We start from the raw sequence: 27,351 nt of genomic DNA, 5'->3' as shown, positions 1-27,351 counted from the left end.
GAGAATACAAGAGCCTTTCATTGAGCAGAACTAACAAGCATTCAATTGAAATGAATTAGTAATTACCAAAAATTTTAAAATGAACCAATAAAGATAATTAATGAAAGGAGGACAGAAAGGATTAATACCATACAAATACCAGTGTGTTTAATGAATTCGCAAAATGAACTGTTACTACTTCAGTAACAGCTTTTCAAAATTAGAGGTGCATCAGGAGTTTTTAAAAATAAAAGCATTGCAAGTTTTCCAGAATGGGAAAGATGATCAAACCTGTCAAGTTACACATCAAGTGCAAAGGGTATATGAAGTGGAATAGACCTAGTATTTTGTATGGTCAAAAGATTAGTGTCAAATTTAAAAGACAACAACTTTGACAAACTAAATTTTAAATGCACATTCTACAAAAGCCGTACTTTCCAGTTCCTTCTTTTGTAGTCAGAAAATATCTACGTATACATGGACATACAGACATGAAAGTATGACCTTTCAGTTTATTATTTAAAATACAACTTTCAGGTCACATGATTACTATGCACTGACAGTATTTCCATGATAAGAAATCATCAATTTTGATGTAATGATTCTTCATTTCAAGGTTAAGCACTTTCCCCAAGTTTCAAATCTCTTGAAGAAATTCCTTCTTTTCCTCAAAATACTTCTGAAACCACTCAATATGTTCAATCTTCTGTTTAACACTGAGGTACGGGTTTTTCGAAAGCCCACAGATGACTAGTTCCATGAAGTGGCGAATAGGTCCTTGCTTGGGAAAGTTTTCAAGGTGTTTCTCCAGGAAGATATGTTCATGAAATTCAGCATCATCCTCCATCCCTAACAGAGGGGACAAAAAAATGACAAAGTTATTATCATAATATAACAGCAAATTTAACGAAATAAAAAAGGATATAGTTTGCAAATAATCTCAAATTAGTAAAATTAATGGTTCTGTGCCTTTTAATTCTTTTGTACAGTTAAGACAACCACACAGAAGCAGAAGAAAGTGCAGAATTTTAAGACATTAATTTCTCCCTCCACACAAAAAATGTCACCATATATCATATTCCTGTCTACCATATTACTTCCATTTTGTGCTCTCATTTATAAGAATATCTAATATTTAAATCAACTTTCTGTCTGGTAATCTCACTGCAAGCTGATGCCAGGGCGGGAGCAGGGGGAATAATTTAAAAAAAAAAAAAAAAAAAAAAAAAAATCAATCTTCTTGCTAAAAACCTGTTTGTTCAATACATGAAAGTTCTGATTCATCATGGGTACCACGTTTTGGATTGGGAGACACTTTCTTAATAAATTCTTTCAGAAAACACTACCTAAATTCTGCAGAGGACTAAAGAATATAAGCTTATATAAAAAATATAAGCTAGTCTGGAACAAATGAGGCAACCCCATAAAGTATCTAATAGTGAACAACTAACACATACTTGCATGTTCATTCCAAATCGTGGTTTTAACATTGCTATCAAATGGGAACAGAAAATTGGTTTTCTAACACTTTCTGAATCTGTGAGCGTACGCCGATGTAAAAACATTGTGTACCTCACCAGATGCTACTTTTCAGTCATAACCAGCGCAAAAGATGATGCATTCAAAAGCATTCACAGAAACACGGGACAAGGGATTATTGTAGATCTGTAACCAAGCACAGCTCAGACCCTACGGTAAATTTTTGTTTTCTGTCCCGTGGATTTCCTTTGCTGTTGTTCATAATATGATGCTAGAGTACACAAGACAAAGAACACACAACAAAGGCTGCTTTCGCAGTTCCTAATTCTGAGATAAAAATCCAAGGCAAACTGGGATCTGCAATTGAAAGACTTTTCTTTAGTTAGGGACACGTGAAAATTTTTATTTGATCCCAATTTGCTATGGACTTGTAAATGACATTTGCACTTTTAGGTAAAAATCTGCTATTAGAGAAAAAATATTGCATATGAACATTTCCAGATGACAAAATAGGAAGTCTACACCACAGACATAAGTGTACATGGTTTTCTCTACTAGCTAGGATATGATACATTATTTGACAACATTAAATCACAAGTTTTAAAATTGAGGTAATTAAGCCATGTCAGTCCTAAACTTCCTCCTGTGTTATAGCTTCTACAGTTTCAGAAGAAATGATGCACATCTCTGGGATGGAGAAGTCGCTCAGCTTGTACTTGTTAAATTTGCATTATTTCTTTCCAGTTTTAAACTCTAGGTACTGCGATATCTGAAGGAGCTGGGAAATACCTCTCTTTTTCCCACAGATTTTTCCCAGAATCTGTGAGTGTATCAATACCAGCTACATGCCACATTTATCTCCCTTGTCCTTGAAAAGGAAAGCATGTTTCCTTCTTCAGAAGCTCTCTTCTTTTTCCCTTTATGTTAAAAGGGAAAAGGAAAAAAAAAAGGTCATGTCAGCTTCAAAAGGTATATTTCTGCTGTGCTTGGAAACCTATGGCCACTTACAGAAGCATAGAGATGATCCTTTTACCACATTACCCACACTGACTTTCCCCCACCAAGGGACGGTGGAATCTCACTGTACCTGGATGCTGTTGGTTGCTTTCACAAGCTAACATCCTTTCCAGATTTCCATACTTTTGCTGGCCACAAAAATCCAAAAGAACTAAGCCAACAAATCCACTACTGAAAGAATCTGAATAATGTTGACAGTACAATTTGGCCTTCTGGATGCTCTGCTTTTGGGGATAGATACAAGGTGTCAGGAGAGATCATGTCTAATTAATAATTTCACCAATTTTCATCTCTAACCCAAAAGAAACTAAACCATTTATAGTCTCATAAAAACACAGATCAGAAGGAAATATTCCATCATGTATTTTGGTCTTCCGTTTGTCAAAGACTTGATATACGGTTTGAGGATGAAGCATTAAGTCCAAACATTTCAGTTAGACCACATATTTCAGTCCTCAAAAAAGTAAAGTGTGCATCACAAAACGAGACCACAATTGCCCAAAGCATCAGAAGCTGAGACCTCTGGTGGGAACTGATTAGATGAGATATGCTCGCATGACTCCCCTCACCCGCAGCAAGCCGTAACTCCTGTTGCATGGGAAGAACAAATCTGTCCCTCAGCCTCTCTTCCACTGTCCTCAGAAACCAAATTTGAAAGAACGTGCGCAGTGGGAGTCTAAAGTAGAGGATTTTCTTCATCAATCTCAAAGCAAGAAGTCACCCACTCTCAATATCCTATTTCCAATCCCCTACATACTACAAAACAGAAATGCTGGGAATTTCCCTAGTTAAAACACTAACCATTCCAAGACATGACCAACCTTGCCTTAAAGATGACATCTCAAATGCAGATGGCCATCCTTATAGGAAGTGTTGCTGACATGCTGTAAAGATGACCAAGTATCCTGATCTAGTGAAACACGGCCCTGCCCATGGCAGCAGGGTTTGACTAGATATTCTTTAAGGGTCCCTTTCCAACTCAAAACATTCTACGATTCTAAGACTTCTCTTCTCCAGGCTGAACAGCCCCAACTCTTTCAGCCTCTCCTCATAGGAGTGGTGCTCTAGCCCTCAGATCATCCTCGTGGCTCTCCTCTGGACACACTCCAGCAGGTCCATGTCCTTCTTCTGTTGGGGACTCCAGAGCTGGATGCAGTACTCCAGGTGGGGTCTCATGAGAGTGGAGTAGAGGGGCAGAATCACCCCTTTGACCTGCTGGCCACACTTATTTTGACGCAGCCCAGGATATGGCTGGCCTTCTGGGCTGCGATTGCACACTGCTGGCTCATGTTGAGCTTCTAATCAATCAGCACACCCAGGTCCTTCTCCTCAGGGCTGCTCTCCAGCCATTCCCCGCCCAGCCTGTATTTGTGCTTGGGATTGCCCTGACCCAGATGTAGGACCTTGCACTTGGCCTTGTTGAACTGCATGAGGTTGGCTTGGGCCCACCTCTCCAGCCTGTCCAGGTCCCTCTGGATAGCATCCCTCCCCTCCAGCGTGTCTACCTCGCCAAACAGCTTGGTATCATCGGCAAACTTGCTGAGGGTGCACTCGACCCCACTGTCCATGTCGCCGACAAAGATGCTGAACAGTACAGGTCCTAGTACCGACCCAGATAAATAAATCATGCTCTTACAGAAGGTCCCTAGAATAGACACAGAATTAGTAAAGCAACCCCCTCTAAAAGGGTTGCGTAATGTTTGCCACCTCTCTTGGCAAACTGATCCAATGCTTCTCTGCTGGGAACATCATCTCAGCAGAACAGTCAGAACAGGACTTGGTGAACTTTTGCCTACAGAAGCCATCAGGGGCAAATGAGGCATTAATTTTCCGAGACTTCCATTAAGGCTATCACTTCTGCCATAACAATCTCTGGCCCACCAGAAGTATTTGCTTCTCAGAATGAGGTGCTAAAGCAAAGTAGCACCAATAATCTGCACTGTCCTTTTTAACGGCTGCACTTCTCAGGAGTTGAGTCATCAAGGCATTAATGCACAGAAATAATTTAAAAAAGGGGCAGAAATCAACATTTTTTCCAACTTTTTGCCACAGCTAATCATGGAGCAGAACTAAAGCCACTAGAAGCAGAAGGCAAGCAGAAAGGAGGAGGAGGAGTGAGAACGATGTTATGCAAGGTATACTAATGTTTTGCTATTCTGGTAAAAATTAAACAGAGGTGGAGAGATGGAGAGCAAAAAAGGTAGTTTTCTGCCTAACAGTGACTTAAACTACATCAGGTAAGGGAAAGGGCATGCAGGGAGGAGACAACATGGCTGGGGTGGGAGGCAAGACTGCTACTGTACAATGCAGCAAGCTACTACATCTACCCACATCTTCAGAAGTTTGCGCCAAGGCCAGAGAAGTTTTAAAAATCATGACCTTGCCCTGATGCCTCAAAGCACAGCACAGTGCCTTGGTAAAGCACTCTAACAAGAACACCAGAGATGCTCTGGAGTTAAGAAAAACAGTAGTAAGTGGTCTTTGTTCTTTTTCATATTCAATTTAAAACTTTAAAGGCTTTCATAATGCTAGAAGTTAAGTATACGTGCTTCCTCAACAGAAAATTTAATTACATTTATGTTTTTAAAGCCACATGCTTGTGGCACAAATGAAAAATCACACATTTCTTGATACAGAGCAAGCTGAAGGAATGTCCTCCTATTGAAGGAGATGATTGTTACAAAACTGCAAAGTCAACAGCAGGAAGGCGCATCTTTCTTTTGCAGAGTCGCTGAAATTACAGTATGTTGATATAACTGTAGTGAGGTTCTCAGGCTTTTCACTGTGTTTTGACATACCTGATCTGATTAAAAGCCTGTGGCTGCCAGTTTGATAGGATGGAATTTACTGACTTGATATTTCAACCTGAGACATGATAGATTTTGGAACGCTCCACTGGAATTTTCCACATGACTAGTCTTTGTGGACAAATCAATAAAGATTCTTGTTTAAGCATATGTAAAGACTCTTTGTCCATTTGCCACCCCATCCCAGACAGCACAGTTCCAGTTGCATTGCTGCAACAGAAAAACCATTGGCCGCCAAAGACGCCTGGTCCACTTACAGCCCCAGACAACAGGGTTCCAGCCACATTACAACAGAAAAACCATTGGCCGCAGTGGTTTTACGCTTGCAAAAACATGACTGGAGTATACTCAGATTTCTACATGACGAAACAGATAAATTCTGGGAGCAGTGATTAAATTCTGTGAAGAAACTGCCAAAATAGGATGAGAATAAACATTAAGAAACAATGAACCACATTATGCAATTTGCAACTCAGTATAGGACAGATTTTCAAAGACTCTCATCTTCAGATACTAACCTGGTTTGCTTTCAGTGACTGAATCATTCTAAAGTAGTTCTGTTTTGATGTCTTTAAAGTCTTTTTTAAAAGAAAACCCACAGCCAAGCTCTCCCTGAAGTTATGAAGTCCCCTTTCCTAAAGCATACACTTGCTTTGTGTAGTTGTTCTTCCCTTCCTTAACATTCGCTCTCTCTCTGCTGGCTTAACTTCACAGAGAGCTTTTATTATTTTTTTAAATGGTAATAAAAGTAAATACCATGCACAAAGATGTCTAGTTAAGATAGATGCCCAGAGTGAGTGAATATTGCAACTGTTTATTCTTATGAAACAGACAGAACAAAGGGAGCAAACAACTGTTTAACACTCGGCTGGCACAGACATGGAACTGGCAGATAGCTGATTAGGATCCGGCGAGCCACTTGGTTCAAGAGCCCCACCAAAGAACAGAATCAGCATTACAAAACACACACAGCAGTTTTAAGATTCCCCATATTCTGCTAGAAGCTTCTTTAAAAAAGTTGCAGAGTAAAAGGTATTATGTAATAGACTTGAATGGCCTTTTGGTGTTGAAAGCACCAGGGCTGAGTGAGAAAGGGAGGGAGAGAAAGAGGGAGGGAGAGACAGAAGGGAGGGAGTTCTCCCCTTTTTGGCAGCAGCCAGTCCTCAGATCAGCCAAACCACCTGCAAGATTTCACCTGAAGAGTGCCAGAATGAGTTCATCTGAAGCATTTCTGATTTGGGACAGTTGGAAAGCTGTATTTGTTTACTATCAAATGCATGACTCGCAGCAGAAACACTACATTAAAACAGTCAGAGGTCATAACATGCTCCAATTCTCAAAAAAGATAAATATAGACAGATAATAAAAGTCAATAGTGTACGTACCAGCTTCATTGTCAATTGGGAACTCCCACATTATTCCTTCTTTTGTCCACTGGATCATCTCCTCAAAACCGTTTCGGGGAGGCTGTGCAGTTATTGCTGCAATCTCCTTCGCAAATTCCAGATCCCAAATTGTTGGTAAAGATACTAAAAAAAAAAATTTGTGAAGATCTGTCAGCACGCCAAAGACTTCTCACTAGCTAAAACAAAGTCCTTTAACATTAACCTTTACAGAGAATAATACTTTCAGCTATGCAAGTTTTTCTACCTTAGATGCCAGCATCACCTTTCTCAAATGAGAACGCTCTGTTGAAATCAAAGTCCATTAAATTCTCAAATGTCTAGTGAAAACGTATCCTGAACTCCCAGAGGACAATTTATTTTTAAGCCTTTCACACAGAGCAGGAATTTAATTTTTCAACAATCTTTTTTTCCCTTTTGTCTTTCACAAATTGTACCTACAACAAACTCTGAACTTCACTGGTGCACTCTGCACCAGGTACTTCACAACTATGGTCTCCTTCAGGGAGACAACTCAGTCTACAAATGATGGCACTTCCTTCCCCAACACTCCTAAGCATCCCAGTTTTTGCCTCTTGGGATTGAGAAGTCCTGATTTCCTACTCTTGTCCCAAAGTCAAACAGTCCCTTTAGGGATGCACCTTTCCTAATGCATATATTTTTTATTTATTTTTTTTTTTAAATCAAAGTGTACTCGAATGGCAGCAGAGTGACTCTTCAGGAGTTCTTGCTCCTCCGCCCAGGAGAACTGGTCCTGAGCCCAGACCACAGTGCATCGATGAAGTGAAGGGAACAAGCTGTTACCACAGGACAGGGAGGAACCGCTGGGAGTGCCTTGAGCTGCTGTCTCATCAGCTGGCCTAAGTCACTCTCCCCTTTGTTTTCTTGCCTCCCCCTGTTATCACTTCACCCTAAGCTCCTTGGAACACAGATCTTTATGTCAATTCAAATGTTACAGTCCACTTGAAGTGGATCATGGCCAATCAGCTAGTCTTTTACTAGTGTAAGTCTAAGATACAATTTCATCTTTGGCTCAGTGGCTTACAACACAACTGGATTTAAAACAAAAAAAATCTCCCCCCTCCTTTAAGAAAAAACAAGATGAAAGGGCAAACAGTATTTTTTTTTTTTTTTTTTTACATACTGAAAAGGGTTTTCATTTTTTGTATTAAATCACTAGATACTTTTTCAAATTATTTCTTACTTAGCAGGGAAATTTCCAGAACTATATTCCCTAGCTGCCTACTTTGATTTGAGAGCTGGAGGCAGGAATACACAGATAAAAGACAACAAGAGAAACCATACCAGAATGAAATTATTGTCTACATCTGAGAATACCTTCTAATAATGCGCTACTAATAAATCTTCTAATAGAAGAGAGTAAAAACTCATTTTTTTAAGCTTGCAGTAAAGGTCATAAACATTATATTTTTACCTCTGTGAAACAGAGAATAATACTGATATTTTATGTTAACAGTTACTGATATTTTACGTCAATAGTCATAAATATTTTTTTTTCAGGATGGCAATTTACTTTCCAGTTAACATTCAGATTTTCAAAATAAGTATTCAATATATAACACAGAACTTGCTTTTCTGTCATGTATAAACAAGACTATAACTCATTATCTCCACTAATATGAGCCAAGAAAGTGAAAGCAAATGAATGAAGGTATCAAGTATCACACTGCTACTTCCCAAGATTAACACAAAAAATTCTTTTTTGTCATCAGGCTTAGTCAGTAAGCCAAGCAACACACCTCCTGGCTTAGAATATATTGCAGATTTCCTCAAGGCTACCTGGAATCATACAAGGAAACACCACATAAAAAGCTGAAAGAAGCTTACTTCTTAATATCTAATTACAAATCCAATAAAGTCTACTTGCCCTCTTACACAATTTGTGCATATTCCAGTTTTGTGTTAAAAAAAAGCATATCTGAACTTTTCATCCAGGGTATCAACTATGTGCCGTCCCGTCTGCATTGTGTGCATGCAAAAAAGAAAGGTTAAATTCTTACCATTTTACCTGAGTAAATTTGATTCAATTCAAATGCCAGTTATTTGAACATCACATTTGTCAGGATAGCTAAAAACAAATACTGCATCATTATGTCTTTTTATGTAAAATGGACCGATTTTAATTGACAGCCTTAAAAAAACAGCAAATTGAATTCCATTCTAATAAGCAACTTTCATAGTCCACCACAGGAGATGGCTGAATTCAGAAAGCTCACAGCTGCTTGAAAACATGCAAAGAGCACTGTTTGACATTTTACTAAAAGAAATTAAGTAAACCAATTAATTTCTCCCTGTGGTTTGAAGAGTAAAAAAAGGAGAAAACTACTCAGCTAGAATCTGGCAAAAACTAACAGTCTTACTCTTGAAACAGAAACAAATACATATCATTTTCTAAGATATCAAACAGAAATACTATTTATTCTGCAGCTGCTGGCTTTATATATAGTTCTAAGTCACTACACTGGAATAAAGTAATTTTTCCAAAGGGCCTCAGCATAGCTTAGGGAAATCAGCATATTAAAGATCAGTGCTAACAATGCACGGTTTCATTGTTCAGAAAGAACAGTGAGGGAGTTCTTTATGTGACTTGCCCACATTCATACACTCTTAGCCAAAACCCAGTCTGTAGTAAAGCTAAATCTTCATGTGTGAAAGCTATCCCCCTTACGTGGCAAAGACTGTTCCTACAGAGCTGTGCCACTCAGTGAGTATGAAGGTGGGTCGTACCCTTTTTGTCATTGTTTTTGGTTCTTATCTTACACGAGTTTTGGCCTGTATATTTGGTGGATAAGGAATTGGTTGGATGGTCACATCCAGAAAGTAGTGGTCAATAGCTCGATGTCTGAATACCAGTGACAAGTGGTACACCTCAGGGGACTGTATTGGGACCAGTACTATTTGGTATCTTCATCAATGACACAGACAGTGGGAGTGAGTGCACCCTCAGCACACCTGAGGGACGGGATGCCATCCAGAGGGATCTGGACAAGCTCAAGAAGTGGGCCTGTGTGAACCTCATGAGGTTCAACAAGGCCAAGTGCAAGGTCCGGCACCTGAGTCAGGGCAACCGCCGGTATCAATACAAGCTGAGGGATGAAGGGATTGAGAGCAGCCCTGCCGAGAAGGGCTTGGGGGGTACTAGTGGATGAAAAACTGGACATGAGCCAACAACGTGCACTCACAGCCCAGAAAGACAACTGTGTCCTGGGCTGCATCAGAAGTGTGGTCAGCAGGTTGAGGGAGGTGATTCTGTCCCTCTCCTCTGCTCCGGTGAGATACCACCCAGAGTACTGTATCCAGCTCTGGAGCCCTCAGCACAGGAAAGACATGGACCTGTTGGAGCGGGTCCAGAGGAGGGCCACAAAAACGATCAGAGGGATGGGAGCACCTCTCCTATGAGGACAGGCTGAGAGAGTTGGGGTTGTTCAGCCTGGAGAAGAGAAGGCTCCAGGGAGACCTTATTGCAGCCTTCCAGTACTTAAAGGGGGCTTAAAAATGGGGACAAACTTTTTAGCAGGGCCTGTTGTGATAGCACAAGGGGTAATGGTTTTAAACTAAAAGAGGGTAGATTTAGACCAGATATAAGGAAGACATTTTTTATGATGAGGGTGGTGAAACACGGAACAGGTTACCCAGAGAGGTGGTAGATGTCCCATCGCTCAAAAACATTCAAGGCCAGGTTTGACAGGGCTCTGAGCAACCCGATATAGTTGAAGATGTTCCTGCTCATTGCAGGGGGTTGGACTGGATGACCTTTATTAGGCCCCTTCCAACCCAAACTGTTCTTTGAGTCTAAACATATATGAAGAGCTTTACAGTAGATAAAGCAAGGCATTGTTTGTCAGCCACTTACAGGATCTTTCAAGCTATATATACAACACTAAACAAGAGAAAGCCACAAAGCAATCAAACACGTGGTCTTGGTTTTTTCCTACCTTGCTTATGCTTAGTCACCTGTAGAGTACACTTGTTTCCCTAGGATCACAGCCTCGTGTTTCTTTGCCACAAAATGAATGCAGCAAGTTTGCAACTTGACCAAATAAGCTACGGGAGTAAACATACGCATTCTCCAGGCTGGTTTACACTCACAGAAGAAAGACTGGCCTTAGTGACAAAAAGCCAGTTCAGTAACAGAATGTCCTGATTAGTACAGAAAACATTAATCTATTACACTGCATGGAAGTTTTACTTACTGAAAATCAGAGTTACGTTGAAGTATTTATTTTTCATAGTTTTGAAAGCAAGAAGTTAACAGGTCAAAAGTCTCCTTCACAACAGTGAATCTCTTGATATTCCAAAAATTCAGAACTTGGCTTCACTGAGTTTTTCATTATTGAATTTCCACTAACCTGTTTTCAGTGCATTTTCTGTTTCTGTAGAAGCCTTAGTGAATATATTAAGTCTCCTTCCTACTTTGAAACTTCTATAAACAAAAAAGAAAAGTGATATTTAGTATTTCACAACACTTCACAGTATTGCCAGATAACAAATTTAAAAGCACAAAATATTCTCATGAACTAACAGATCTCTGGAGAAAAAAAAAAAAAAAAATGAGATAGTGACTCTCACTAAATCCTCAGGCTTTTAACCAGAGAAAGTGTTTATGACTTCATTATTCATCTGTAACCAAGCTTCCCAAAACATTTCTGTGTGAAAGAATAAACATAAATCAGACATTACATTTGCAGTCATTTTTTACTGAAATATTTAGGAATCTGAACAAAGCTAAACAGTATCAAACTACAGCACTCAACCAATTTTATAAAGTTGCAACTAAAAAGTTAATCTGGTCATTTGGGTTTTTTCCCTGTAAAAAATATTGCACAATTCAGGAAAAGAAAAGGCAACAGCTAAATCAAACAATTCCTGCTTTATGACATAAATAGCCTATTTGGAAGATTACACAGCTACCTTCTCTGCCATATGGCAAACGCTCAAAGTATATCTGTATGATATATTTTAAAAAGCATCACCCTGATGTTCTCTTTTCTGAATATAAAAATCTGACCGTCTATTTTTAATCATATTTACGTTTAGCATAAGCGTATACTAAAAAAAAAAATTTTAAAAATACAAGTGTTCAACCAATAATCAAAATAAATTTTCTTATAAACAGAAACAAAGAAAAATCAATGCTGTTACTGTAGAACACACTGAACTTGACAACAAATGATTCTTTTAGTCAGACATCTTCCAGGTTTCCACTGAAATTCTAACAGTTCCTACTTTATGTCACTACATATTCACTGTTACCCTGGCAATACTCGCCCTTCCTGACCTTAAAATTTCACCTCTCTGGATTTACTGCAGATTTGTGATGGCCACAACCACTTCTGCAAACCTGCTCTTGTCATATTACATTTTACTGATGTAACTACCCTGGATCTATTTCAGCACAGAGCAATCTAATTACAGAGCCTTAGAAGAATGTTGATTTAGGATTATATTTTCCTATGTGTGTGTAACTCCCAATAACATTGGCTGAAGATATAAGCATGACTAGGAAGAACATTTATTTTAAAATGACTAGTTGAAATTACTATAAAGCAACATCACTCATTTCACTGAAATCTACTAACTCGATTTAAACTTAGATATGCTTCCTAACCCATTCTTTTCATATCTTCAATAGATAAGTATACCTGTTAGATTTTCAGGGATGCAGGAGGAAACTTACCACTGAAACTGGAGACAGTTTGCTCACTACAGGGATTTTAAAAACTATTTTAAGGTACTGTTCCTGAAGTCAACCAAGTACAGTTTGATCTCATAAAGAGGGCAAGACAGCTTCTCAGATATCATAAATTTAATAAATGTTCTCATGTATATGTGAAATTCACTTTACTTTGCAGTATGTTAATAAATGAAAAGTTAGCAAAGATAAAATAATATACACTGTACAATCACGTTAATAGCTCAGGTTTTCAGTTTATGCCTCTAGATCATACTATTTCTATTCTTTCAAACTTTGAAAAACTTTTAATCCAACACCTTAAATAAAGTATTTCTCAGTCAGTCAAGAATCATAGCCTAATAACAAAATTACTTTCATGTAACTACCAACTCTGTCTGATAATTATTCCCAGATTAAAAATATCTATAGAGCTACTCAACAACTGATAATGAAGTCAGTTACCTTGCTCCTAAAACCAGCAGCTCAGGACAGAAATACCTAAGTCAGGAGGGCTTCACCTAGAACCTTTTTCCACTTCTTCCCTTCAGCTTCCATTGCAAGCCCCTCTTGCACTTTCTACAAGCTTTGCATCAGGAAAACACTGCTTGCTGGCCTTATAACAGTGAAGAGTCCCAAGAGACACTTCCCTAACACACCTTAACAGTTTGGTAGTTCAAGAACAAGGAAGTTACTCAGAAACATTCCAGCAAGTAGTCTAAGTTCTTCTAATGACTGGGTATAGCCGCATCTTTGAGGTTTTTGCATGATCTACATGGCTCAATGCATGTGTTACAATTTGTTCCTTATGGAAGTCACAACTCTGTATGATATACTGAAATAGAACTCTCAGCCAAAGAGGGCAGAATATTGTACATCTACTCACCCATACATTTATGCCTTTTTGTTTTTTTAACTATAGTTATCCAAATTCTGCCTTCAGTATGATCTACCTACCCACAGAAGACTCCCTCAACTTCCAGACCCTAACCCCAAGAAAAGGGAATTTGTTTGTCATTTGCAAATTAAATTAATGATTAGAGAAGTTAATCTTACTGAAAACAGAACTGCTAGAGAAGGATATACTGAGAAGGAATATGACAATGAGCTGCCATGGGAAAATCAAAAGACCGCAAGAAAGAAAGCATAGCTTACAGGAGAAAAAAAAAAAAAAAATTAAGAGCATTCCTTAGTTCATTGAGAAACAGACTGGCCACATAAACAGCAGGAAGATACATCTAAGGAGTACCCTGAAATCATCATGTAAATGATAAAGTTAATTTCACAGACAATTACAATGTTACAGACAATAGAAAGAAATCAATTATAGAATGACTTCTCAGTTGCAACAAAGTGGTAAAAAATAAAAAAGAACCCACACTTTAAAATCTCTTTAAAACCCCAACAGAATGAAACTTTTCTAAACATAAAACATTTATCAAAGTTTTCCATTAGAGGAAAGTAAGCCTTCAAAGCCTTCATTTCCCAAAAAGTTAAGAAAGTGATATAAAATTGTATTATGCATAAGTGAGAATAATTTAAAATAGTTAAAAAAAGACAATTAAAAATAGTTGATGCTGAAATGTAATTATCTAAATTTTTTTATTAAAAAGTGCACATTATTTGACTGGTTAACATTAACTGATGTGCTCTCACAGAAGTTTATTTCAATGTTAACAGCACTTTTTTTGAAAAAGACTTCAGTAATTTCTTTAAGGTCTGAAGTATCACAGTAACATGAATATATACAATTCAATCCAAAATACTATCCATCAGTAATTTTTTGCATGCTCCTTCTGTTGGAAGGGAATACAACGAAAATACCTTCTGGAGTCAAAAGACCGAGGTGACAATCTTTGACCATCCTCATCCAACTCCAAGGAAATGCGACTGGATTTCCTCACATCTCTCTGAGCTGCAGACTGCCTTTTAACTGCCATTTCTGAAATAACGTTGCTGAAATTAAAAACATGAACATAAAAAAATCAACACATCGACAATGCAAGAAGTTCATCACATGTATCAACCAGAAATTCTACTCTCAATTGTTTTCACAAGCCTCTATAAGATAGTTATACATTCCTCACAAAACATACACATTTTTAAGTCATCCAACATTCAAGTCTTACTTTTTAAACCACCTCAGTTGTTGCATTCTATATAGATTAAATGAAAAGTGCTATTTTAACCTCCTAAATCTACAATGAATGCTTTCTTTGAAATTATCTAGTTTCCAACTAAAAGAAAAATTGCATGTATCTGCATACCAGTATTCAGAGTGAGCTAGGTATGTTTTACTGAAGTAAATGAGGAATTTGTTTGGATACAAGGAATACGCTGAAATAGGGAGGTAAAAATCACCAGGTTTTTGGACACTGCCCAGGGACAGAGCTGTGCTGCTGCAGACCAAAAGGAAGCTTGCCTTCACACATCAGCTGACACGGGTCAATCATGCCACCCTAATAAGTAGGTCACCTTTCCTGATCCACTGCAATCTGTTGCATTGCGTAATCATATTACAGCATTAACAGACCACATCTTCCTTCATAATTCTGTAGTCAAAAATCATACGTGAGGAACAAATACTCTGGTCTCTTCCAGAGCGGTTTGCAGCTCATTCTGCAATGCAAAGGGCAGAACACAACACCTTTCTGCCTCCACCGATTAGTCCCCTTAACTGGTAAACCTGTTGGTTGGTAAAGACCAAGCTGGTAACTGTTCCTCACAGCTATCCTCTCCACCCAACTGCTTCCAGTAACACGCAGTCATCCAAAACTGCCTTGTTCAAGTTTTAAGACAGAAGTACTGCCTCAGAAAACAAAACCAGGCCAAGTCAGAAATACTGCATATCCGTTTTATGAAATGAATGAAGTTCCAACTATGTTTCTAGCGGTTTAAGTCAAAAGAGATTTTATTAACAACAAAGAAATTGTAAAAGCTAATTGCCACAGCAACAGTAGGATTTCTCTTCTGTCTTAGATGTGGTTTTGAATGGCAGAACAAGAATAGCATAGCACTTCAAGTATTTACTCTGAAAGAATGGCATCCAAAAACAAGTTTTAAATAATTTAATTTTAATCTTAAAGAAAAAACAATCTCAGATTATTTGCATATCTCACACCAGAAATTACTCTATGAAGTGCCTACTGGCATTAGTGAGCTGGTGTTGGGCCAGAGGCTTGACCCACTTCTAAGAGTCAAGGGGACATAATTCCTAAGGTCAGTCACACACAGCCTAGCCCAACTGCTTGGCTCCACTGCAGCCTACAAGGCTGGAGCATTCCTGTGCTGCAGGGGGATCAGGCTTCCTCGGAGAAGCTCTTCTCACAACCAACATTGATTTATTTGTGGTTTTGCACAGCAGGTCTGGACAGAATATGCTACCAAGCTATCAGAACACACAGTCAATTGTATCTTTCTGACTGCAAAGTCCTAATGTCACCCCATCATCAGTATAAGAACATTTCTAGCAGCAACATTCATCACTCCATCATTAAAAGTGCCCCCTGTATTAACTAAAAATAAAACTACAAAGATGTTTTTTTATTACAAAAGACACTAAAAGCATCAGACTATAAATTCATACTCCAACCCCAGTGTACCTACAGTGGTTAGATATTCCATGATATCTGTCACAACATGAGGTTAAAAAAACAAGCTCCTAGATAATTCTGCCTTCCAGACATGGGAAGAGGTAGAGCTTTTGTAACAAGCACAGACCCTCTCTCCTTCCTGATCACCCATCAGTAATGATAACACTAAAAACAGATGCCCAAGGAGCTTTGGATATACTTTAGCCTAAGCTCTGAATTACTTTACTACTTCTTCACCCAAAAACAGGAGCTGAAATTTCAACTTTTAATGCTGCAGATTTTATTTTGGTATAGTGCTGTTGTAATTTCCACTGAGTGAAACTTCAGCCCACACTGAGAAAAATAAATTCCTGTATCATTAATATTTTCCTCTCCTAGCGAACACACTGTCCTCACGCTGTCTACAAAACAAGGTGATGAGACAACCGCATACAACAGTGACCTCTAGAGGCCATGCCACCATCCTCAGAAAAAAAAAATTAGTAGGAAACAAAAAGATCCAGACAACATACAATTTATTTCATACCCTCATAAAACTCAATAGCGGTATCCCAATTATTTTTTTTTTTTGCAGTTGAGCATTATATGGCTCTACTGCTTGTGAAGGTATCTCATTTTTAAATAGTTTTAAATAATGGAGGTATATATATTGTCTTTTAGAATGTGTCAGTATATTGAATAGAAAACCTTTATGGAAAAAAATGAAAATTGCCTGTATTCTCTTGTTGTAAAATAAAAAAAAAATAACACAAAATAATCATGTAATTGCTTTCTAGTATATTAAAAGCATTTTAGTGCCTATTGCTGGATTTTTAAAAATCAACAGTTTTAACACTGATCAGAAAGCCAAAAGTACCAAATTCATCTCAGTGTCTAACTGTAAAAGGTTACTATTAACCAAATTTTCAGTCATGTAAATCAGCAGGAATTGCTGGTCTTTCTAGAAAACTCATCCATTGATAGAGTTTCAAACCATTACCTAACTGTTAAGGAAGAAAACTGAACTTTTCAGCATATAAAAAAAAAAATAACATATATTCCTCCCAGGTAGAAGCAAGCTAGTTCACAAAGCCGCCTCAGGAAGTAGAACTTGCCAATTCACAGCAGAGCAAGCCAGCCATGACATTCCTAGCCAACCAAAAAGGCTGGGTTTGTTTGAGAAAAATGCATTTCTCTAACCATAATGATTCATCTGCAAGCATGTTATAAAACATTGTAATAGCACATTTTAGCCTATCGATCAACTATATAGAGGCACTATACAGTTGGAGCGACTTCGGCTTTTTAATTTCTATAGAATTTAAACTTTGAACAGAAAAAAGCCTTTTTGCTTACACTACAACTTCCTTAGATGCCTTCTTTCTTCCACAGTAGTCACAGCAGGGGTAAGTCCTTCAGGGAAAGTGCAATGGGTGGTAAGGGCAGCAAGCCCTTGTTGCTAGTAGACCAACCAACCACATCTAGAGAAAAGTGTGTGTATCTTAAGGAATAGGTGCAAGAGCACACAAGGTTAGCCACTGCACGTATCAGCTCACTCAGTATCACTATGGTCCCCCAACCGATCTTATCAGAAATTGAAGTTAGTTCTAATTACATTTAAGTTGGTCACACACAGACGATGCTATTATTAAGATGTTTATGTACTTTGCTGTTCTAAAAAACCCTGTGACAGAGATGGAACGACCTCACTGGTAATTAATAGTTTAATGAATATATTCTTTAGGTAATATATTCCTTATTTATTCTCCTTAGATTAAGAAGTGTCTTTTAGGTTTTTGGTAATACTGCACACAAAACCAAAAAAAAGTGCAGAAACACACCAATTTTACATAAAACAGATGTCTAACCTTGAAAGCTACTCTTGGCTCCAAAACCCACAGAGAGATAAGCTTCTGTCAAGTTCTCGAGATCTCCTATATTCAGGCCGAGAGGGCATTATGAAAACAGAGCACACATACAGCCTTTGGAGATGTTTGTGTGTACTACCTAAAACCACACTTCCTCCTCAAATAGCACAGACTCCACATTTGGAGAGAATTTCATTCTGCTCTCAACAACCATCATTAGCATTCGTGGTAGAAGGAATCATGAATACAGGCTAAAAGGGAAACTTGCAGTTTCTCCCTTTTCCCTTCACAACCTTTGAAGAACGTGTATTTTGTTGAACAGTTATTCACTGAGAATTGTGATTCCCAATCTATTTGCAACCATCTAACTTGATCTATTTGCAAACATCGGTCACATTCTTCGTTAGTTTTCACTCACATAAAGGGCAGACATAGCCACAAACATCACTAGCTTGTTGGCTACTCTGCAGTTCATCAATAAACATACAAATCAAATCCTTTACTGATCCCTAGAGCAACCTACAAATAATACAATAATGGGCCAAACTTAAATTCTAGTTTGGGACAAATTCATTTTCACAGAATAAATTAAGATAAGCAGCTTGCAGTTCACAACACAAACAGCTATAAACAAAGGCTTAACATTCCTATTTTGCTGAAGATCCAATTTTCTGTTTAGTTCAGCATTTCACCTGGATTTAATGCCTTGTTTTCTGAGTAGTTATCTGAATACTAGCTTAAAGAAAAAGGGAATGAAAAAAAAACCTGTCTTTAGCCATCATCCACAAGAGCAGTGTGCACAACTGTTTCCGTTTCCAAACAAATGTTTCTCATCTGTTTGAAAGCCACACGGAGTTAAGCCAAGAGATGAGTTTCTTGGGTTGACTGGAAAGTTTTGAAAGGAAGGGTGGGGCTATAAATAGAGCTTCTCTAGTTCAGTTATGCAGAGCTGTCATGAAAATTCACCAGTCCAGACAGAATGTCTGAAACGTCTACAAATCCATCCATTGTGTGAGAATTTCAGAAGCTTGGGGAAAAAAAAAAAAAAAAACAAACAACTGTTATTTTGCTAGCCTGTCCAAGAAAGTAATGATCCTGGGCAGGAAAACAATTCCATTTCTGCAAAAACCATTTTAGAATGAGGATGGCAAAATTTAGGGAGTCTGGTATAACCAGACCAATGATGTTCCCATTATTCATTAATTCCAAGGATAACCTGTCCAAATGTATCTTTTAGGGCCATCTTTCCAACAGAGAACCCAGTCACCTTCAAGATGATATTGCAAAACCAGAATTTTGAAAATTGTCGAGAATAACATTCAATATACGGACCGTATGTTAATAGTTCCCCCCTTTTTCTGTTTATCTGTGGTTTCTTCGTGTCTTCTTAGTTGTGCAAGCAGTTCTGATTCTGTCTGTTTCTTGTCGAGTGGCAGGGAGGACGCAACTGCAGAAGCAGCCTCCACCAGTTCTGGATTTAAAGGTTTGCCTCTGTAAGAGATGCAACAGATGTGGAAATACCAAAAAAAAGGCCTTAATATATTTAAATCATCATTTCCATACTGCCATTTTATCGCAAATGAGGGTGGTCAGGGGGACAAGCCAGGCTTGGCCCGTGTTGCACTAGTCATCAACTGCCAAGTGACACAGACAAGCTCTTGTTCTCAAACCTGGGAAAATGGCAGCCCTACACCACTGCATAGCTCCTCGGACGTGAATCCCAGAAGACCACAGGCAACATAGACCTGCAGGGTTATAAACATGATGTAGCGTGTTGTGGAGGTGAGCCACCCACAAGACTTGATAATCCTCATGCCATTTTTTTTTTCCTCAGTTTTATTGTGTTTTATCTGAATATTATTCTCCCCCTCCCATTAAAATAACTTTCCACAGGCAGATGCTAGTGCTACCTTTCAAGAGTCTTAGCACAGAAAAAGGTAGCATATTGTAGAAAGCATACAACATCTTTTGTCCAGATTCTCCCATGACTTACTGCAATCTACATCTACACTACATTCCCTTTCAAGACTACTTTTCTATGCTTGGAAATGGCATTTGATGCTTTATTTTGTCCTAGATAATGACAACAAGAAATTTGAAATTAGGAGAAAAGAGGCTAAGAAAAGTTTGTTATACTTTACCGCTGGATGTCTTCTGTAGCTTTCTGAAGCGTAGTACCTTCACTGTCTGGGCCTTCCAGCTTGTTTCTGGCTTGCTTTTTGATCTCGCGTCCTTTTAACTGTTGGAGTTTCTTCCTGTAGCTTACTTCTACCTTCATATTACCAATAAGGTCTAACAACTTCTGCTTTGGTGTTTCTGCTGTGTTCTCCTGACTCTTTGATGCCACTTCAGTGGTGCTGTCTTTGGAAGCGGTAGATTCATCTTTCTCAGTAGAAAGCACGCTGCTTGTGCTGAAGAGTTTATGTATTTTGCTAGATGATACACAAAGTTAAAAAAAAAGAAAAAAATCACAAGTTACAAATAGGGTCCAAGGCTGAATTTTGCAAGCCTACAAGAAAAACCCTGTTAGTTACAACTGTCTGTTAGTTACTAACTGAATGCAAACTGAGTATGTTAAGTACACATCTAACACATAACTTTTGACTTTTGAGAAGGGCTAGGATACTATTTAAAACTCTTGGTTATTTATGGTTTCTTCATCACAAAAATCACATAAATAACTTTATTTCCTCCACTAATAAACTCTGCTTAATCTATGAACCTGAATCTTTTAAAGTATCCCTGCTTTAGGTAGCAGAGAGAGTTTGAATCTACTGGTACCTGATACTTAAATTCATCAGTACTATAGAAAACTCACTGAAACTCTTAAAATGGGGAAACAAAGAGATCACTCCTAGCCACCTGAACAAAGACTGTACATACACATATTTAGCTTCACATTGTTTCATGCTTGTGGCACTACTATGGATCAGGTTCCCCTACCCTATGCCCTGCAATATAGCACCCAAGCATTTGTGCATCCATAGGGGGAAATGGATCCTGCTGCAAGATAACACAGTAACAAACAAAAGTAATTTTTCCCTCTGGAACAGCTCCTCTACCTAGTTTACCACATCACTGCAAAGAAGCTAAAACTGGCACCATGCAGGTGAGGATGCAAAGCCATAGACAGCAGGGAACTGCTTAGGATATTGCTGCAACAGACAACCGTATTCTCTGGAAAAACTATCATAAAATTCAAAGAATTGTTCTCTTTAATATTCTAAAATGAAATGTTTAAAACTTTAAATTTAAAACTTATTTTTTGTTTAAAATCACCTTCAAGTTACTAAAATAAATATTTAATTGTAAGTTTTTTTCTTTATTTTGATTCAAAATAAAACAGTTCAACAGATCTGAAGGAATTTTGACATACCTTACCCCCTCACACACACACCTCTGGCTAAAAAAGCAAAATCTGCTAGTGTCAGCAGGCGCCACATTACTACTTTAGTCACTCTGCACTTAATAAATTGTCAGCATTAAATTGTCAGCATTAAACCCTAAATTTTGACGTTGAGAAGCAACAGGAAAATTTAAGGAAAGCTTCAGAACCACATTATAGAGAAGATGGTAGGAGTCCTGCTGTTTTACATTCAGCTGTTCTCCACAGATCTTTTTCAAACACATGTGTTTCATTAATTCAGGCTGCATGCTCCTGAAAACTATTTATCCATTCAGAGATCTCCGCTTACAGCATCAGAAAAACACACCAAGACTGCAAGCCTTAAAGTCAGTAGTACATTGCAATCTGCATTATGTATTTCACCTACCATCAGGTTCATCTTCTGCTCAGACAAACCCTAACTAGCCTTAAAAAGTAAACACAGCTATGAAAGAAACCAACCTGCTCTACACATTAGGCTACCGCAGTATCGGAGCTTGTTCAAAAAGATCAACAAGCTTTGAAAGAAAACAAAAACAAACACATAACTTATTTTTCATTAAAAGAAGTTAAACACTTTTAATAAAAGTAAAAACAGACTTCCAAATACTACTTTTGGCTAATGCTTTGGGGATGTACCTCTGCCAACAGGTACAATTCTGTAAAATGCAAAATTCTGCTGCGGTGTCCTGGTTTGAGGTAAAACAGAACCAATTTTGTTCAGTAGCTTCGCTTCTTAGCTGGGCCTCTTCTTACTACTGAAATTAACTGCATATTGTGCAGACAGTGTTCACTCTCCCAGATAAGACCAATTGTTTATAGCTGATGCCCAGGCATGGTATGCAGAGAGGCTCTTGCTTATACTTATTGCCATAACAACCAAGGCCAACCAACTTTGTTATTTGCCCCGTTGGAGGGTCGGAAGCGGAAAAGCATAGTGGGGTCCCACCTGCGGGGAGGAGCGGACAGGACAGGTGACCCAAAACTGACCAACAAGGGATTCCATCCCATCTGCCTCATGCTCCGTATAAAAGCTGAGGGATCAAAGGGTCAGCCTCTCTTCCTTCAATGGCTGACATCTGAGGAGGACTCTGTCTGCCTGTGATCCCGATCCTGAATCCAGATCCAGAATCTAGTTCCCGTCCATCACTGAGTCCAGCCTGGGACTGCCCCAGTGCCAGCTGGTGATGTGACTGTCATCTCGGGAGCTTGATACGGTTTTGTATCTATTTTTTCATTATTTATTTTTATTTTATTATTAATATTTCATTAAAGTAGTTTAGTTCCTTCTAAGCTCATAAGTCTCTTTTTCCTCCTCTGCCTCTCTCTTTGAAGAGGGGTAGAGGGGAGCATCTGTCGGTCCCATCTGGAGTCCCTCAGGTCCCCAGCAGTGGATAAACCACCACAGGGTCACGCAGGTATACTGTTCAACCTGCTCACAGATGCGCAGGACAGCAAGGAAAGCAAGATGAAACACAGCCCGAACCACCCCCCTCTACACAACTTCACTTTCCCAATGAGTTCTGCCCACCAGTGTCAACATCACACAGCCCCAGCTGGACAGACGGACTTGGGCCCAGCCAGCTCACTGCTCAAGCAGGTTTGAATCATAGAACCATCTAGGTTGGAAGGGACCCTTAAGATCATCAAGTCCAACCATCAACACTGCCAAAACCACCACTAAAACAGGTCCCTCAGCACCATCTCTACCCATCTTCTAAATACCTCCAGGGATGGTGATTCCACCACTTCCCTGTGCAGCCTGTTCCAATGTTTGATAACCCTTTCACTGAAGACATTTTTCCTAATATCCATCCTAAACGTGCCCTGGTGTAACCTGAGGCCATTTTCTCTTGTTCTATCACTTGTTGCCTGGGAGAAGAGACTGACCCCCACCTCGATACAATCTCCTTTCAGGTAGCTGTTGAGAGCGATAAGGTGTCCCCTCAGCCTCCTTTTCTCCATGCTAAACAGCCCCACTTCCCTCAGCCTCTTCTCATAAGACTTTGTGCTCCAGACCCCTCAACAGCTTCGTTGCCCTTCTCTGGACACACTTCAGCACCTCAATGTCTTTCTTGCAGTGAGGGGCCCCGCGTATTTGAGCCCCGGGGGCAGCCGGGAACAGGGCAAGCCGACGCAGGCGGGCACTGGGTAGGCTCCGCGCCCCACCGGCCCGGTACAGGCGCCACGGTCACGGGAGAAAGTCGCTAAACCACGAACCCCCCGTTTAACGCAAAGGCCTAACGTGGCAAACCGCCCTCGGGGCGCAGGCCCCGGCGAGGCAACCCCCGCCCGCGGCGGGCCCGGCCCCACCGGCGGCCAACAGGAGCAGCTTTCCCCGGGGAACCGAGCAAACCCCCGTCCCCTCAGAGAACCCGCGGTTTGGGGACACCGGTTCTTCGTCCCGCCCCACCTCCGGGCGCCCCCTTCCCCGGGTGAGGGATTTACGGGAGGCGACGGTACCTCTGAGGCCTCCCCGCCTGCCGCGCTACCCCCGCCGCCTCCCGGCCGCTCGCTGGCCCGGCGAGTAGCCAGGCGGCGAGGAGATAGGAGCCGCCGGCCGCGCCGCCACAGCCACGGCCACGGACACGACTCCACATGGCGCCCCCAGCAACCCGTTCCCGCGGCAGCCCGTTCCCGCGGCGCGGTGTCCCCCCGGCGCGGTGTCCCCCTCCCGGCGTTGCCGGCTGGGAACGGGAGCTGCGCCGAACGTTCCGCGCAGCCAGCGTTCCGCCCGCCCTGCTCGGCCGGGCTGAGCTGGGCTGGCAGCAGGGTACAGTCCTGTCCTCTGAGGGAACCATCCCGGCCACAGCCAGCTTCTTCCAGGTTTTTCACCCGGTGCCAGGAGTTGCAGGCACATCAACCAAGTCTGGGGATGGCCCTTGGTGAAGCACTCAATGCTTGGAAAAGAGCAGGTGCCACAAGGGTTTCAGCTGGGTCCACGAAGCGCTTACCTCTAATTAGTCCGTGGACGAAGCACAAATATCTGTGTTTATTAAGTTCATGTGTCTAGGCAGATGGTTCTCATTATTTATATAATGATATCATTGAATACTCACTCAATTGGGTCTGCTTGAGGGACACCAGTTCGGCCCCGGTGGGAGGATGGCTCACCCAAGCCAGTTTCCTAAGTGTTAAGTACATATTTCTTGATATTTAAGAAACAGATGTAACAGATTCCATAGATTTAAGTTCTGAAACAAATCTCTTTCACTCATCAGCAGTACAGATGAGGACAAACAAAGCAGGTAGCAGCATCCAGAACTGTGCTGCCGTGGTAGCTGAAGATCAACGTTACCCTGCTGAAGGATGGACGATACTGTATTTCAGAGCATAAATTGTTGTAAGAAATTTAAAAGTAACTTCCTTTACAGCCAGCTAATTCAAGCACCTCTCACCTCTCTCTATACGCTTGTGGTACTGAAAACATTAAATATAAAACACCAGGCCTCGGGTTCCAGCCTGTACAGCGCTTTTGGTGCGTGGCCAGTCCCACGGCGGTGTTTTGGCACCCAGCTCCTCTTCACAGCCTCACTTCTCAACACTTTCAGAAGGAGCCCCAGTGCCCAAGGAGTGTGGAGCCCCTCTCTGCATCCAGCATGGCTGCCATGCTTTTTCACTTGTGCTTTCTCCTTCCAGCTGGGTAGAAGATGCCAACCATGACTCAGAATTATCATGTAAGAAGCGCAAGCCAGCAAGGGAAGGGAAAAAGACAACATTCTTGTTCTGGACAAAATCTATTCACAACTGAAGAAAACCTGGGCTTACAAATACCAAAGAGATGAAATCTGGTGGTTTCCCAGTCTCTGCTCCAGGATATGCCCATGTTGGCTTTGGGGTGTCCAGCCACCCAGGGACAGACCCATACGGTGGATCTGCCTTGAGGCCTTTAGCTGTTCATGAGGAAAATGGCTTCCTGCTGTGAGCACAAATACTAACGAGAACCCTGACCTAGCTGAAGAGGATCAGAGAAACTTAAGATATACCAGAAATGGAAGGAAAATATTGGGTCTGGCTTGAATCAGTCTGAAACCAAACTGAAAACAAAAATCCAGGGAACTGGGAACTGCTGCTGTTGGCCAGTTTCCTCAAACTCTGTCTGAGTTTTGGCAATACTCACTTGTCCATGCGCTTTTTGTCCTCCAAGGTCTTTTTTTTCCTATTACATGCAATACCAATTTCCAAGCGACTTTTTTACCTTTGGTATACAAATGCTCCATATTTCCCACGCACAGATCTTTCAGTCTAGGTAACTTTACTAACAAATTACTTTTACTCCTAAAAATCCACTCTCTTGCATTACAACCCTTCTTCCCTGTGAGCTGCTGCCCAGTAGTATCGTGTTGCCCTGTCTGAGGCAATGCACCAAGACAATTCCCAGCATTTGATGATATTCAGTAACTAACTCTCCATAACTCCATTGCATGCCTGAACTATTAGTCATTAAAAAAATGGATAGAAGTCTTACAAAAATGTCCAAGAAACATAGCATTTTCAGCTCTGCCTGTTGGTCTTTTGGGCTGCTGTTTTTGCATGAGATTTTAAGGGTAAGTATTTGCAGTTGGTAAATAAACAGGCAGAAAAGTTATGGTGCACCGTAACTCCATAGCAACTGGTAGTTATTAAGAATATTAAGCAAACTAAGAAAAACAATTTATTGTACAGTCAAAGTATAGAAAACAGAACCTGGAAGTACAATTGTTACACTGCAAAGAAACATTCCTCCAAAGACATACCTCTGAGGGTGGTTTACTCTGCTGTAAATCAGACCATATCAACACAATGCTCTAACACAGCTGAACACCTCTCATGTTTTCACTCCTGTTGGAATAATAGTCACAGTAACGTTTGTGCCATCAAATCTGCTCCAAATTATTTTGGTGGCCTTCAGCTGCCTTTTCACACAGCAACGTATCCTGCGCTGCCCAGCTGCACTGTTTACCTGCATATTCTTCATTGTTTTAGAGTCACACCAAGTAAATACCAAGAGATAAAATGGTGGCTGCACCTAGTCTCTCTCTCAGAATGATCCCTACAGCAAGAACATAAGCTTATTTTGCCCCTCAGATTTATATTATCCCTTATCCCTGTGCTTCCAGATAGATTTGTAGTAAGGTCTTCAATCTCCATGCTTACTAGGAAGATGCCACAGTCCATGAAGTTCTGGAGTTCCCAAGGTGGTGGGACCATCTACACTAGTAATTAATTTAGTGCAACAGAAACAGACCAGCAGAAATGTCTAGTGCTGAGGCTCCTCACGTCTGACTTGGGGAGTCTATTTTACGTTAGGTTAGGGCCAAACATCCTTCTGAAACACGTGGTTCAAAGCTGTCTCCCAAACCTTCACTTTGTTGACTGCAACCTACTTTGGAAAGGCCAACGCTATCCTCTCAGCTGCAGCTGACAGTAGTACATCAGTACCCAAATCACTATCACCTGTGTAAAGCCTCACATGCAGAAGCCATCTTATTTTTCCTCCATGTACAATCTCCATGTGGTACTGCACTGCTTGACCCACCTCTCCAAACAGCCTGGACAACATCCCCTGCAAGGTACTGGGTGAGTTTTGATGGTCATGTGTCTGCAGCTCTGACTGCTATTCTGGGATGATATTTGTGAAGAACTGACATTCATCCTCCTGGGCAATGAGGATTTCTGTAAGAATTAGGAAAGGCAAAATTACTTTCAGGAAGCAAATGGTTTGCCTGTGGTTGGCTGGAGATGGTGGGCCCAGCAGACAGGCTTGGACTGCTGGGATCCTGCAGGATGGAAAAGAATGCACGCTGCAAGGAAAACGTTTCCTCTCCTGCATCAGACAAGTTTCCATGGCATCCCCCTCCCAGCTTTTCAGCTCCCAGAGCCCACCCAGCTCTCCAGAGCCCACCCAGCTCTCCAGAGCCGAAACACTCTGCTCGAGAGGGGTTGTGCCCCTCCTGTCACACAGTGGGTGTTGCGGGTTGAGAAACCCACAACAATTTATTGTCCTTTAAACAATTATTCTATCACCCCATGACCCCTTCCCAGCTGGAAAGGGGAATCAGGGAAAAACAAGGAAACATGAGGGTTGAAATGTAAATAGATTTAATAGGATAAGACTAAATAATTAACATTAATAATACTAAAGAACCAGTATTGATCCCGATACCAAT

The 27,351-nt window shown here is 40.4% G+C and overlaps 1 protein-coding gene across 1 annotated transcript; it reads right to left on the bottom strand.

Annotated features, from left to right (window-relative positions):
• Positions 1 to 131: 131 nt before the first annotated feature.
• On the bottom strand, positions 132 to 23,868 carry MRPS31 (mitochondrial ribosomal protein S31). The gene is made up of 7 exons (XM_082498229.1): positions 23,666 to 23,868; positions 19,959 to 20,249; positions 19,150 to 19,308; positions 14,202 to 14,333; positions 11,056 to 11,129; positions 6,668 to 6,811; positions 132 to 828 (listed from the first exon to the last, which is right to left on the bottom strand). Exons 1-7 carry the CDS (start codon positions 23,800 to 23,802, stop codon positions 617 to 619), a joined length of 1,149 nt encoding a protein of 382 aa, XP_082354355.1. The 5' UTR covers positions 23,803 to 23,868; the 3' UTR covers positions 132 to 616.
• Between the last annotated feature and the right edge of the window lie 3,483 nt (positions 23,869 to 27,351).

The sequence above is a fragment of the Vanellus vanellus genome (assembly GCF_965231255.1).
Source record: "Vanellus vanellus genome assembly, chromosome: 1".
NCBI classification, from domain to species: Eukaryota; Metazoa; Chordata; class Aves; order Charadriiformes; family Charadriidae; genus Vanellus; species Vanellus vanellus.
The sequence above is the reverse complement of the archived record's forward strand: the minus strand, read 5'-3'. Positions and strand labels throughout refer to the sequence as shown.